Source organism: Bombus bifarius, unplaced genomic scaffold, assembly GCF_011952205.1.
Source record: "Bombus bifarius isolate JDL3187 unplaced genomic scaffold, Bbif_JDL3187 scf7180000009200, whole genome shotgun sequence".
Taxonomy (NCBI): domain Eukaryota; kingdom Metazoa; phylum Arthropoda; class Insecta; order Hymenoptera; family Apidae; genus Bombus; species Bombus bifarius.
The window spans coordinates 3,828,843-3,843,769 of NW_022884965.1; the positions used below are offsets into that span (position 1 = coordinate 3,828,843).

Consider the following 14,927-nt stretch of genomic DNA (forward strand, 5'->3'; position numbering starts at 1 on the left):
CTTCCTGCATGCATTAGGTATACAGTCCACATATTCTAAATCCCATATTCATTCAGAAACTGCAGAAAGATCCATATATAAATATAAATATTCAAAATATTTTTAAATAGCCATGTAATTAATTTCAGACATGTACTCAAGTTACTGATAAAGTACCATCACTCTTGGCAGCAAAATGACTTAAAATGTGAAAACAGTGTCACAGGTCTGCAAGCAAGTCTCATCTAAAAAACCATATATACTGAAGCAAATACCACTATAAAATAGTACAAAATCCAATGTATTTGGACCCAATTAATCAACATAAAAATCCTATAATAAATGATATGTCAATATTTCTTGTATATACAAATATTCCAAATGCCTTTAAGTAATTGAATAATTGTCTCAGTCTTGTGCTCAAGTCATAAGCACACCTGGAAACAAAATGATCCAGAAAGTGGGAATAGTTTTAACAAGTGGTTTTGGTATACAACATGTTGCATCACCTAAAAGGCCATGTAGTCTGAAAGAAATAGCAACCAGGTCATAATCACGTCACAAATGAGAGTCATCAACGCCACTACAAATTACAAATTGCTGTTCGTTGGTACGTCGGTTCTCGAGCCTCTTTGAACCACGTCAGTAAATCAACCATAACGTCCCCTCGCCTCGCGTAGGCGTGATTTTTATGCTACCACAAGAGGCATATTTCTTTGGACGATGCAGAACAGTGTTAAAAGTAACGGGACTGAAGGCGGTACATCTTGTTCGATGTAATTGCTCCATCGCACTCGATCAGGTTGCAAATCAATAGAATCGATCGGACCGGTGGTGTTCCGTACGTCGACGGCGAAATCAGGATCTTGGACAGGTTATGGACACGTTGGAAGCTTGCACGATCTCCCACGTGTCATATAACAATGTTAATTAAGAGTCACAACGCACATAAATACGCCAGAATTGTATGGTAATGGAAGTGAAGCAACATGACATAAGGCTAAGGAAAAGTCTGTTTTTAAGTCATATAGAAAATATAATAAATTACATAACATTATTGTCAACATTTTATAGAAGATTATTTACAGCGTTTTAAAGCTCTATAGATATTACGATTAATTATCAAAAAGACCATGTTACTGTATCTGAAGAAATGCGATAACACTTGGAAGGAACTTAGATAATAAAGATAATGTATACCGCTTCTTTACTATTAAATATATTATTAAATCTCCTTTCAAGTGTTATAAAAAGAATTCTGCAATATGTACGTATAATATAATAATATAGCTAGATTAATATTGCCATTAATCAGTGCTGCAAAATCAACAATACTACTGGTCATCAGCTCTCTGGAGGATTTGCCAATATTTGTACCAACTACTGAAGCACTGTAGAAACGATTAATCGAGAGGCTATCGATCCTGGTTTCTTCTCTTCCCAGCGTATAAAGTTTTCGTAATCACGACCGGCGCTGTGCCAATGGACGTATCGTTAACAGGATCTATCATTGAATCTTGGTCTTAGAGCGAGAGCAGAAAGGCTGAAAAACGAAATGGCATAATTTACAGGCCAACAATGAGATTATAACCGGTATACCGTGACGGATATGCCGCGTATGAAAGCCGAATGAAAAATATCAAATTGTTCCCATCGCTTTGTAAACGGATGAAAAAGGGCCGGAACAAAGAACGCCGACAAGACATCCGGCAAATTTCGATGAGATATCTGCTATTAATATACCATTCGGTCCCATCAGTGATAACTCGATGTATTGCAAAACTATGGTGTCTCAAAAAGGCTATATCTTCTATTACTGTGTTACTACTCCTTATATGACAATAGAAGTGAAGCAACACGACTTTGTACATGTACAAAAACTGTATTAGGTGCAGTCTGAATAACCACACTCTCTAAGGGTCACATCTTAAAGCTTAACTTCAAAACATAACTTGAGCCCATATTGATGTTGCACCTAGGACCTGCAGAAGTATGAATGCAACCCTGAATAAGTCCAATAGACAAAATTCATCTAACTTTATGTAAATTTTTTTATTAAGAAAAATTGAGAATTTGATTAATCAGATAATAAGACCAAAAGAAATAACAATGAATATACAATTTTAAATTAAATTTTGAAACCGGTCATTTGACCAGGCCAGGTAAGGTTAATGTTAAAGTTAATTCTACAAATTGGGGAATATAGCAATATCATTAGAATAACGAGGTGCAATGTTGCAAACTGACATCAAATTAAATTTCGCGCCGATTCATTATCGTACTGCGTTGCGCTATAGGATAAAAACCAGATGGCATCAAACATAACCATGAAATGATTTATGTTTTGCAGTGGATCAAAGGGCAGACGTATTTTCTGTGGAATCAATTAAGCGTCATAACATCATTAAGGCTCAGGAGCACAGTACAAAACCGTAGAAAGTCAGTCAATTAATTATCGTCTGTACCATCTTCATTTATAATTACACAACTTTTAAACAGTGTGCGTTCCGTGTCATTACGTTTCAAGGGTTACAGTAATCACGATTGCATAATTGGAAGATCGAGAACAATTTCTTTTTTATATTTCCCTTTTCAAAAGTTGCGTTGGAATAACGAAATCACTGAAGCACCAAACCAATACCGTCAGGATGGTTTAAAAGGAACTTTTTACTCGCTATATTAGGATGTTTTGTAATCAGTGATTACTAATCACACATGCTTCTTTCATGTAATTATAAATAATGACAGACGTGCCTAATGTAACTAGATGTTTAAATTACCAGGGGTTGAGGGAAGAACCCTTGGCCCACTTTCAATAATCATAAAAAGGAGAAAGTCATTGTGAAATATTCGCCACGTTATGAGATCTTCTAACACCTGTTACAGAAGAAGAGGAGCATTTATACTTGTGCAACAAGGAGAGATCACTTGACTGTACTAAGTTTAGAACTTCTTTAAAGGAAGTTACGGAATATCTGTAGATATATTTAAGTGGTTAAGTCAGGTTCCCTGTACAAGATTCTATTTCTTCAAAGAACATTTCTCTTTGAATCTTTTCAGACTGCATACATATAGGGTACCTACTCTACTTTAGAAATTAGAGTGCTTTTGTTATTTGTAATATCTAGAATGACTTCATACTAAAAAGATTTCAAAATATTATATTTGAAAGTTAAAAATCTGTTGATCAGATTTAATCAGTAGAATGGATAAATGTCAGTTTGTTTCTTTTTATTGATGCCACTGTGTGCAACTTATTATAGCTCCGAGCGAAGATGAAACCACATTCCTCGCGCCACTTCATAAGAATAAAAGAACGTCTAATTGTCCCATTCGGTTGACGTCTCCAATCGTCTTAGCTACCACTTTACTGAATTGGAATTGTATGGTAATCACGTTCAAAATAGCGCGACGTTCGTTCTTCCCGACTACGGATGATCAATTTCAAGCGATGAAAAATCATAGCACGTTGTTGTCCTTTCGCGATCACTAAGGAGATCCGAGGTAAGCTTAATACTAATTATTTCACTTCCATTGTATGAGATGTTCTAGAATCGTGAGACACTGAGCGCAAGGAAGATTCTTCATTTTTTTAATATCCTATACACACCGTAATTAAACTATAATTAGTATCATTGAGTTACAAATAATTCACAACCAATTCTGGATGCGGTTGCTATAATATTGGAATTTTTATCTATGATCTACTGGAATCAGTTGTAAGTAATACTTTTTTTTTTAAATATTCAATATCGAGTAAAATCTTGTTAGTATCCAGTAAATTAATGAAATGTGGAGAAGATAAATTTACAATTTGTAACAGAAGGAAATATCTTAAGTAAAGAGGAATTACGAAAATGTCCCAAATTGTGCCATAATCTGAGATTGTAGGATTGAAAGTTCCTGTTTCCCTTAAGTTAACCCCGTTCGGTTCCTCGACCTCTTTTCTGGTGGAAACTAAAGGGTTAACACAGTTGACTGTTATCCAACGAAGAAAACGTTCTTTCACGCGAGGTCAGAGAAGAAAAGGAGGCAGTAAAGATCAAGGTTCGTTGAATTAGATTCCATCTGATTTCGAAGTGCGTGACATTAACACCTCGCTTCTGGATCGAGCGCGATGCTCTCCTCAATGGATGCCAGCATTCTTCTCTTCTTCTCTTCTTCTCTTCTTCTCTTCTTCTCTTCTTCTCTTCTTCTCTTCTTCTCTTCTTCCCTCCTCGACGGCCGTCTTCTGCCCCGTTGTCCTTCCCTTTCCTTCGCAGCACATTGTGTTCAAGACATTCGTGACATTTCATCCTCCTCGATCTTAAAGTCTATGCTCCGAGATAGTTCTTCGTAGGTTACGTGAACCGCTCTGCCTTGATACCCACCAGACTCTGCAACTGTGCCTGCTGCTCAACAATGGAACCCCTGGAAAAGTGTTTGATTAGATTCAATTCCACTGATTCCCTTTTCAGTTTAGATGGAACAAATAGAGGACAACTGACCAGTCTTTGAAACTCTACCTACTTAATAATTGAAGAATATCCCTGGTAAAAATGTTTAATTAGCTTCGATCGTATTGATACCCTTTATGAGATCAGATGGAACAAACAGAAGAAAACTGTTGATTATACTAGTTGCTTGTGATGTAATTGGATCGTAGAGCAGCATTCAAATCTAAGTACAGTATAAATGAATTATTTCATTGCTCTTTAACGTCTATACAACCGCTCAAGTAACGTTTGCAGATATAGGTCCACGTTTGATAATTTTCTAACCAGAATTCCTCGATGCCCCACAAAAATGTATGTTAAGTTACCTAATCTTTAATAATATTGAGAATTAATGTTTATATGTCATTTATTCTTTCCAATTTACAGTTCTGAAGAAGTTTATGTCTCAATTGTAAAGTATATCATTGATGGGGTATAGTTTCCTTGCGATGGCCATTATCAATCGTGCAGGACAGTAAAATTCAATGTTTAATAAATCTGACCGCAGACAGGGAATGTTGAACACTCGTTCCCGTATTCAGTTTCATCTCTGTCTCGCATAAATTGTCGCGTGTCTGCGCGCGGTTCGACCATAAATCCACGGATGCTGGCTGACATGCGTCTTCGCTTGTGTCGTAAAGCAATTAAAGTGACGAGGATGATGCTGCGACGCGTGATGCATCCGCGAGCGCCGATTTTACAAACTTGGAAATGTCGGTGAGATTATTCCAACGACGGATAACCGGTATACAGTAACTGACAAAATTCACGCTTAGAAAAATATATATATGTTAGTCCACATTTGCTCTCTATATTTTGTTATGAGGTTTGAGATTTTGGTAAAAGTATGTCATCATTTTTGCTCTTTCTAACTTCTTGTACAAGCAGTATTGTTTATAACATAATAGTTCAAACTTGATTTCAACCATTAATCATAGCTAATCAGTTTTCAACTTTTATTTATGAAGAAACTAAAGAAACGGTCCAAAACTATTAGATTGTCTGTCAACATTTGTTGTTATTTACTTTGCTACATGATTTTAGTCATAAACCTGGGGAATAGTGAGGAAGCTAGTTAATTTATATATAGGTAAAAGATTGATTGATTGTTACAAAGGAAAGTAACATATAGTAATAAAAAAGGGGTTTAAAAATAAGAAAGAGAAAATCATTGCATAATAAGTTAGGTCATATTTTACTCTCATTGTTTTGTATTCTGAGAGACTCGTTAAATTCGAGAAACATGTGCATATGTAAAAAATGGTCATTTCATAAATTGCTTGATCGTATAAACGGCAATCACCGTTCAAGCCTTATGCAATCATGGATTTGATGGACCAAAGAGTATCTTAAGGCAGTGGAATTCCCAAATTCTTTCACCATAATCATCCTTCCTTTACAAATCTTCTGTACAAATTTTTTAGCACATATTTTTGTACACAGGCTGTCAAAGCATGAACGTATAGAAATATAAAAATGTATAATAAATACCTAGTTCATTGGCAAGCGAAGTTACCCACATGCTAAGTTAATTTAAAAAAATGTAAACTATATTGAAAATTACACAAACTGACTAAAAGGAAATAATAAATAAAATGTGGCAACCTCAAGAATGGGTTAAATTCTAAAGTCTGTTTTAACACCTTGTATTAAATATTTTCATTTTTACATAAGGCGTAGAAAGTCTGTTGGAAATTATACTAAAAGCTTGATCAAAAGTATGGCCAGCAAAGAGGTCAAGCATTCTTTATAAGAAAAACGTATTTACTTCCTCCGTGGCCTTCTGAAGAAAAGGGGGAAGAAAAAGAAATGTTATAGCAGAGGAGAGTGAACTTAAAAAGAAAACAGGCACTAAAGTCATTTAATTACCCTGAAAAAAGACTGATTAACGATAACCCAGAGGACTATAATAGCATTCCTCTGTTAACCTCTTTTATGAGAATAAACAAAGAGGCCGATGCGCGGTTGCACCGTGGTGTGCTTAAAGTTTAAGGCGAAGTAAAAGTTCAACGCGACGTCGTTTTATTAACGAACAAGATCGGAATGCGAATGCAAAGTATAGTGGTGACGAGAAAACGGAAGTGGCTTTAATTGATGATATTTGGCTTAAAATTCGACTTACAAAGCCTTGAGTTTCTCAAGATTGAAAATCTTAGGCTTTTGAGCCCTCAAACCTTGCGAATTCCAAAATCCTGAATTCTCTCAAAATATCGAGTTTCTTAGTATTTGAATTTCAGAAATTCGTGATTTTAATTTCCCGGAAATTTCGAGTTCCAGAGTATTATGTTTCCCACGATTTTGAGTTTCAAATTTTTGAGTTCTCTAAGAATTCGAGTTTCAGAGCTTCAAACTCTTCACGTTTCGAATTCCACAGTTCAATTTTCCCAACATTTCGAGTTCCTTAAATTTTCAAATTTCAAAGTTTTCAGTTTCCTAAAATATCACTTTCTAACGCATTCAGTTCTCTGATGCTCTCGAAAATGTCGAGTCCCGAAACTTCCAGTTTCCTAATGTTAACTTAAGCAATGAATACCATTACATCTATGACGATTTCAATTCGAGCAACTAATCTTTGCCTTTTAATTTACTCTCCAACAGCGTCCCGGTTCGTTTCAAGATTTGGATCAGCCACTTACATAAGACAGGTCACGCAAGCTACGAACCACAATCTTGGGTGGCGAGACTGGAAGGTTGTGACGACCGAAATGTCAGGAACGTTTTCGAATGATCCAACTCGTGAAGAAGAAGAAGAAGAAGAAGAAGAAGAAGAAGGTAAGTTAGAAAACAGAAGTGCAAACGGGCGCGCAAGAAATTGCGTGATGAAGATGTCCTATTATATGAGATGGCAGAAAGAAAAAGGAGTGCTAAGGTTGTTAAAGTTGTTGAGATGCTCCACGTGAGCTGTTGCTACGCTTGGAAAACCCTTGTGGGCTCATTTCACGGATTTGGCCAGGAGAATAAAAGAGGAACTGTACAGGAGCCAATGATGAAACAGTCGAGCAGATTCAGAAGAAAGATTGCGTTCATTTTCTTGTTCTAATTGACGTTTAAATGCTATTTATGTTGTGGGTATTTGAATAGAGGTATCAATTGAATAACAGAATAGATAGCAATGAGTGTAAGTAAAATTGTAAAGTTGAACAGCGTAACTATACAAAGTTTTGAGATTTAGAGGATCTTTGGATTCTACAAAATTTTTCAGCATCGAGATTTGTATTGTAGAAATTTCAAAGATTTTGATAATTTCAAGTTCCAATGACTTGATCTTCCCGATTAAATTTATAGTATTAGGTTTGTATGGTGTAAAACATATTATTATAAGAATATAGGATGCAATATATAACATATTTTAGAAATTATTATAAAAAGTGATTAACTTATCCAATGGAAGTTGTATAAATTATGTGATGCATTAGTCTGCAAAGTTAACAGTTACACCATTAATGGTTAAATGTCAATGTCAAAATACCCACTTGATTATCGTGTATGAAAAAGGAAACTGATGATTTTCATGGTGTACCATGATGAAACGGGGACACGCTTGTTTAAGATCATCATTACAGAATGTAGTAAATCTCATAGTACTTGCCATTACATCGGTAATGGATACCTTTTAATATATAATCAACATTCCTGAAATTGAAATATCTGTTAAATGTAGAACTTGAAAGTGTAAAATTGACGAAATCTTCCTGAGAAGATCTAAAATCGAGAAATCGCCAGTTAGAAAATAATTTGCTAGTATCATTATGATAATTACTATCTACCCATCATTACCCTAATTAAGCTTATAACGAGCTGTGACGCGACAATAGCGCGATATAACTATTAACTAACATTTTTCAAAATATAGAGTTTCGAAATTGAATTTCCTGATATCATAGCTAGCTCTCTAAAATTTTGAGTTTCGACGTTTGAATCCCTAAAATTCTGATCTCCAAAGCTTTGTAAGTCCTCAAATCTTTCAGAGCTTCCAATTTCCCTATAACATTGATTTAATCAAACAACACCATTAAACCTATCATCACTTGAATTCCAACCACTATACGCCATACCATATATAAAGCAATTTTTCAGTGAAGACATTTCCTATAAATAGCTACATCCTTGTGTTCACCATCATTCACCTCTGACCATATAAACGCATCAAAGGGGAAACCAGATTTCCAAATGTGTCAGATGAATTATGACCATGAGTATTAGGCGTTCCAGCGACCAGGTGTAACGGTCAAATCTTATGGATGTTGGCTGCGTTTTCACATCAAGGTGGCGAGAGGAATAGGCCAAGTGGAACGTAGAGTTCGCACGAGTGCGCGAATTCAATGGAAGGTTATGAATATCCGATCCTCTGTCGAAGTTGCGTGTCATAGTTAGCCGGCTTCTTCGCGCCGTGACGCCTTTGTCTGTTGCGCATCTAAGTAAGTAGGCATTCCCTCGGTCACGATGAAAGTGAAAACTCTTCGTTCTAGTCGCAGATGACCTACTGCTTGCCAAGAATCTGGGTGCTCCATCACACCGTCTCTTCCCGTCCATTCCCGTGTTACGAACCACTTAAGAACCTCGACCACCAAATTTGTCATACAGTGACTGCAAAAAGTATTTGTATAGCGTTGTATTTATTGTAGCTAGCTAATCGCTATATTTTTATGATTATAATTAAAAAGAATTCAGGTATAAAATTGTATAAAATTCAGGTATAAAAGGTTTGATTCACTAAATACTATATAGACTATTGTACTTTAGATATTTCATACGATTTTGCACAATATGTGTATTCTATGTATTTTTGGATCTGGATGATCTGGAAATCATATCAAGGGTAATCCTGAGAATGGTATAAAAGGATCATCCATGTCAATACTGACTCCTACATACAATTTCAATCTTTCATGGCCTCTTAAACTCCTTGACAAGGGTCGACATACATATATTAAATGTTATGCTGAACATGCCAATTCCAAGTTCAGACACACCTCACTAGCTCGAAAGATTCAATCATTGTAATGAAAACAATAAAGATCAATTATCCAGACAAAGTACATCCTATGTAGCATTAGTTCAATTAGGTTTGGATTAGGTTTGAATCCGATTTATATTACATTTGAATTAGCTTTGAATTAGATTTGGATTACGTTTGGATTAGATTTCAGTCAGTCAGTAAGTAGTTATAGATTCAATCAGACATCTAAATATGCCAATTGCAAGTTTAGACACAGTTCACTAGAAGTCACCTAACAATTTAATCACTATAGTAGATCTGGTAAAAATAAAATTATTCAGGTAGAATAACATTCTATCTGAATGCTAACAGCATTGATTGGGAAGGAATTTGAGAAATTTTAATTTACATATTAATAGGAAAATGAAAAAGAAAGGTTACCTGAATTATCAGTTTCATGATAGAGACTGTAGTCTATTGAAAGGATGGTATCATGCAATTGCAACATTTGAAAATAATATCTCCGTGTGAGCATTACACACCACGTTATTAGACGTTATTAAAGCGTTCGTTAATAGTCTGACCGTGTCTTGTAAAACGTCTAACGTGCAACGTTAATCGCTAAAGTGACAGGAGTGAGACAATCCTCTCTCTCTTGAGACTCCCGTATACATGCATCCAGTTCATCATCCACTATCTCCCTATCTACGTGTTGTTCGTTTCTAACCAATTGGAATGTTAATTTTAAGTAGCTATAATTATTTTTCTCATGTATTATGTATCATATCTGTTTTGTTTGTTCAATTATTTTTGTTCTTCTTCAATACCAAATTTCAGTTCAGATTTTGTATAAATACAAATCCATTGAGGGGTAAAAAGTATATTATAAGTTCTCTACGAGTTTCATGAAAGGAATATAGCAATAGTTAACTTAAGTAAATATAATACATAATAACTTAAGCAACCTGGAGGTACTCTATGATCCCTGTGGCTACCTAAAATAGATGTAGATAAGATTCGTGATCTGTTAGATGAAACAGAGGGGGTGTCCAAATCGTTGAGTATTCCAATTCAATTGTTGATTTGAATTTCAAGTAAATTTCATTATTCAATAACTAAATTCTATATAACAACAGTTTGCTTTCAGGTAAGTGGATTCAATAGACAGGAATTTATTTAATTGGACACTAATTAAGATTTCTTTCCAATGAATGAAATTCTACTGTGTATGTTCTTTGCAGAAACTTGGAGTCTCTTGACTCGTAATTAGGTTGGAAATAAATTTCCACCGTGGGAGTGTCTATTGGTTAAACAGTAGAAGATCAAAGTAATCAGCGATATAAGTAGTTATGGTTGCAACTACCGCATCGAATTGCCCTGACGTGCGGTAAATTTGATGAAACATCGGTGTTACGCGAGGAATCCGCCAATTACGGCTGAACAGGTGCTAGTTTCTCATCAAAATACTCGTCAGGAATGATGCTACCAATGCTACCATATGAAGATATACTATTGCCAAGATGCGTTGCTTCAAAGGCAGGTCAACAAAGTTCTGACTGAATTTTGCTTCCTTGATAAATTTTTTTTTTAATTTGAGGTTCTACTCCTTTTCCTATCCATGAGAATTTACTTGATTGTCTTGAACAAAGAAACATAATAAAATAATACATTTTAAGTATATGTAAGTATAATCTTCCAATTATCAGTCATACCTAGATCTTAAATTCCTGGAATATCTTTAAAATATTATTATTAATATGTAGAAAGCAAAATTTTGTTAAAACGTATCCTAACCTCCAAGTCGTAAAGAGTTAAAGTGAAACGATCGACAGGAGACTACTAGAATATAATTTGCTCTTTCCCATCAAACGAAGGGTGGGGCGATTAGTAAGCGAACGTGGTAGCCTTGATGTTCGTGGAAAAATTAAGTTGGAAGAGAAAACTTTCTCATGAGTCGGCGACCGTCATCAGCGCCGAGCAATTAGTTCGCTTTACGATCGTGGAATCTTAAAAAGTTTTCCACTTTTAAGGCGGTCGGTGGATCACGTGATTACGCAACAGGCGGTACACTGGCGCCACCATGTTTTTCTTCTTCCGCGGATGTTACAGGCCCCGATGCAATAAAAATAAATTTGACGATTGTCCGCTGAGACCATTTCAGCTTCGCGTTTCATAAGTTTACGCTTGACATTACACTTTGGAATTTCGTTCGATCGCTTTCTCCCTGAAGAAAGCGAACGAGGGAAAACGTACAAATTTGATATGAAAATTATTCTTCCACTCTCCATGGACATCGAGATAAAGGGCGTATGAAAATCTTTAGTCTTTATGCGTATAATTTATAAAAGATTATTATCGACATTAAAACATGATTTTTACTACGTTTGTAAGAATTCTAAATTATATAGTTCTAGGAAATTTGAAATCTAATACTTTCGAATATTTGAAAGGTAAAAGGATGGAGGTAATAGGGTGAGGTGGGATGAAAAGGACATTGCAAATATTTCAAAGACGAATGGTCTACTCACGGCGATAATATTTTTTATTTTGCAACACCATCCATACATGTACACTGGCGTATAATTTCAGCTCGTTATTGTAAATATGGAGAGAGGTTTAGTGGCACTATATATGGTTACAGCTTGATAGCTAAGCTTTTCAATGTTATCAATTAAAAGCAGGAATGGTCTGTTAATTTTTGTTATATCTTGTTCGAAACAAAAATGTCACTTATACCACTTCTCCATAATCAGTAATAAATGTGTATTGTGCACTAATAAATAACAGTCACTTGGGACTAATGTCACGTCAGTAGCCATCACAATATTAAATTAATATATAAATAATATATCATAAGTTCTAAATATAATCCACCTATTAGAATCTAAAACATCTTCATGCTTTATTAGACACATCTGCAATTCTAGAAGATGATACTAATAGAATCCCAGTATTAATAATACAGACATCAATAATTCATCATAGATCCTAAAAATCATCTATGTAGAATCTAGGTCATCTTGGTTCACCATTAAATATTTCTACAATTTTGTATAATTTTGTATATTATATTTAAAACGTTTGAACGCTAATAATAGCGCACAGACATCAGTAATGTATCATAGATCCTATAGATCATTGATCTATAACCTGTGCCACCGTCGTCATAAAATATTTCTAGAATTCTCTGTAAAATAATATTTAGAAGATTGCGATGCTAATGATGTAGACGTCACCGATGTATCATAGATCATCGATCTAGACCATCTTCATTTATTATCGGGCATAGAGTATATGAAAGAAGTTACGCGCCGTTGGTCGTGGGAAGTGGTGCGAAAAAAGTTGCGAAATACAAGCACTGACTGGGTCTCTACTCAGGAGGAGCACATCCATCTCGAGTAGGTTGCATCTATCTCTTGTGAAACTGGTGTTAGAATGCCGTTGCACGAATTATCGGATGATTACGAGTAGTGGTTACGCCTACTGTCGCGATTCAGAAAGAAATTCATCAATGAACATGCCATAACGTCTTCGACACGAATGTTTCCATTAGAATGACGCAAAATCCGTGTCTCTGCCTCTATAGTGGGCGTTGAAATATTCCTCCTGTGCAGTTATTTATATAATTTATGGAGTTCAGTATGTGCCTCGTTATCTTTGCTTTTGCGCCACATAAAAAGATCATTATTAAAGCTCTTGGAAGTTGGAAATAAAAAGGCAGGCACACACAAATTTTCCAAAGAAATTTATTGGGAAGAAGGTTAAATGAATTATCAGAATAGTCAAAATGATCAATTCATAATTTTTCATAAAAATTATGCATTTTTGCCAAGTATGGTTATTGTCTTCCTTTGATGAAGACAACATGGATCTCGTTATGATAATAATTAGGAAGTCCAATATCCAATATTAAACAATATTTTGTGTTTTCAGAATCGTTGGAAACGAATTAGGATCCAAAGTCTGTATCTTCAGAAGATAATGAGGACCCGAAGTAAATATTACCAAAATGAGAATGAAGATTTGGTCAAATTGGAAACGTTGCCACGATGTAAACGCAAACCGAGGCATCTCCTCGGCCGTGAAAGGGTTGAAGTAACTTCGTGCTCTGCCCTGACCTGGTCTTGCTCGCGGTTGTTGGATGCATGTAAGGCTGGGCAGAAGGTGGATTGCTCGCTGAGCAATTCCGAGCGTGCGTACCCGCGCGTGCCTTTCTCCGTTTGCCTCTTGAATCCGTGCACCTTGGATGTGCCAGGAGATTTGCGACAATAGATTCTTCCTACTCCTTATAGAATACTAATTTTTCCATCTGCAATTGAAGAGAGAACAATTAATTTGGAATGTTAAGAATAAATGATCACAGTCTAGTGTTCATAAAGATTTAAAAATTCATAGAAAAAATACCCTTGCGTTGATGTAATAATAAATAGTATTTATTATCGCAGCTTAGTTTTATTCACAATTTTCAAAAATTAAAAAGAATATTAAATGTTGTCGTTTGCATTATTTTTGCTTTGTGCTCTTCATATTGTGATAGGATGGCTCTAAGTGCTGTATCAGACTGTATCTGTACTCCTAGTCAAGTTAGGGAAGATATGGAAAAAAATTTTTCATTTTCTTTATCATTATACAATTTTTATTGCAAATGCATTGATATACTTCATCTCTTATTTTTTATATCCCTTTATATCATTACTATATTGGTATTGTATAACTTAGTTGCCAACCCAATACTTTCTATACTTTCTAGTATTACTAATAGACCATAGTCTATATTCTTTAGTATTGTATCTTCAAATCTCACAATCAGCCTTATATATCTTTAATAACAATTCAAGAATTATCTCCAATAGCAACCAATATCTCATCTCACCACTCTTCAACACCAGCTCAAAAATATCTTCACTACCAATCAACTGTACCATATTTCTCATCATTAATTAATTTATTATCATCATAAATATAGTCGTACTTTTATCATTTACAGAAGCCAGTAATACAAAGAACCAGTCGAAAGGGTGCATAACCTCAAAGATACTGCGTTAAATAATCAATGAGAAGAATCAAAATCTCTACACCATAGATTTGAGGATTTGATTCATTAAAAAATAAAAGAAGAGAAGGAAGTGTTAGAAGTTGATGAGAGTGTACGACAAATCTGTGACTGCACTTAGCCGCATCGTGGGAAGGCTAATCCGGATCAATGCGATCCAAATGATCTTTCGAGGCGCGCGTTGACTTCTAGCCTCGAAGGTGCAGCATGAAGAAGTCATTCCATCGATTACATCGTGCTTCGAATCGGAAAGAATTTGATATTTCATAGGTGTCTGGAACAGGAGAGGCTGGATCATCACACTGAAGTATTTTGAACTTCTCTTGTAGTCATTGTTGCAGATGAAAACACATCATTTTCATATACTTCAAGTTGAGACCATTTTCCTAAATTATGGAAGTTGTTATGAATAATAGAGGTTTGTTGTTTCCAGTAGATCATTGTACTTTGAACATCATAGAATGTCACAAGAAAATTCTTC

The 14,927-nt window shown here is 35.2% G+C and overlaps 1 protein-coding gene across 2 annotated transcripts in view; it reads left to right on the plus strand.

Moving 5' to 3' along the window:
- The window catches only part of LOC117214274 (pro-resilin-like), a 30,626-nt gene that overhangs the window by 5,728 nt on the left and 9,971 nt on the right, over positions 1-14,927 (plus strand). For both annotated transcript variants that reach the window (XM_033460242.1, XM_033460243.1), the window contains exon 3: positions 7,053-7,226. In XM_033460242.1, coding sequence (XP_033316133.1) covers positions 7,179-7,226 — 48 coding nt within the window. In that variant the 5' untranslated portion in view covers positions 7,053-7,178. The remainder of the gene's footprint in view (positions 1-7,052; positions 7,227-14,927) is intronic.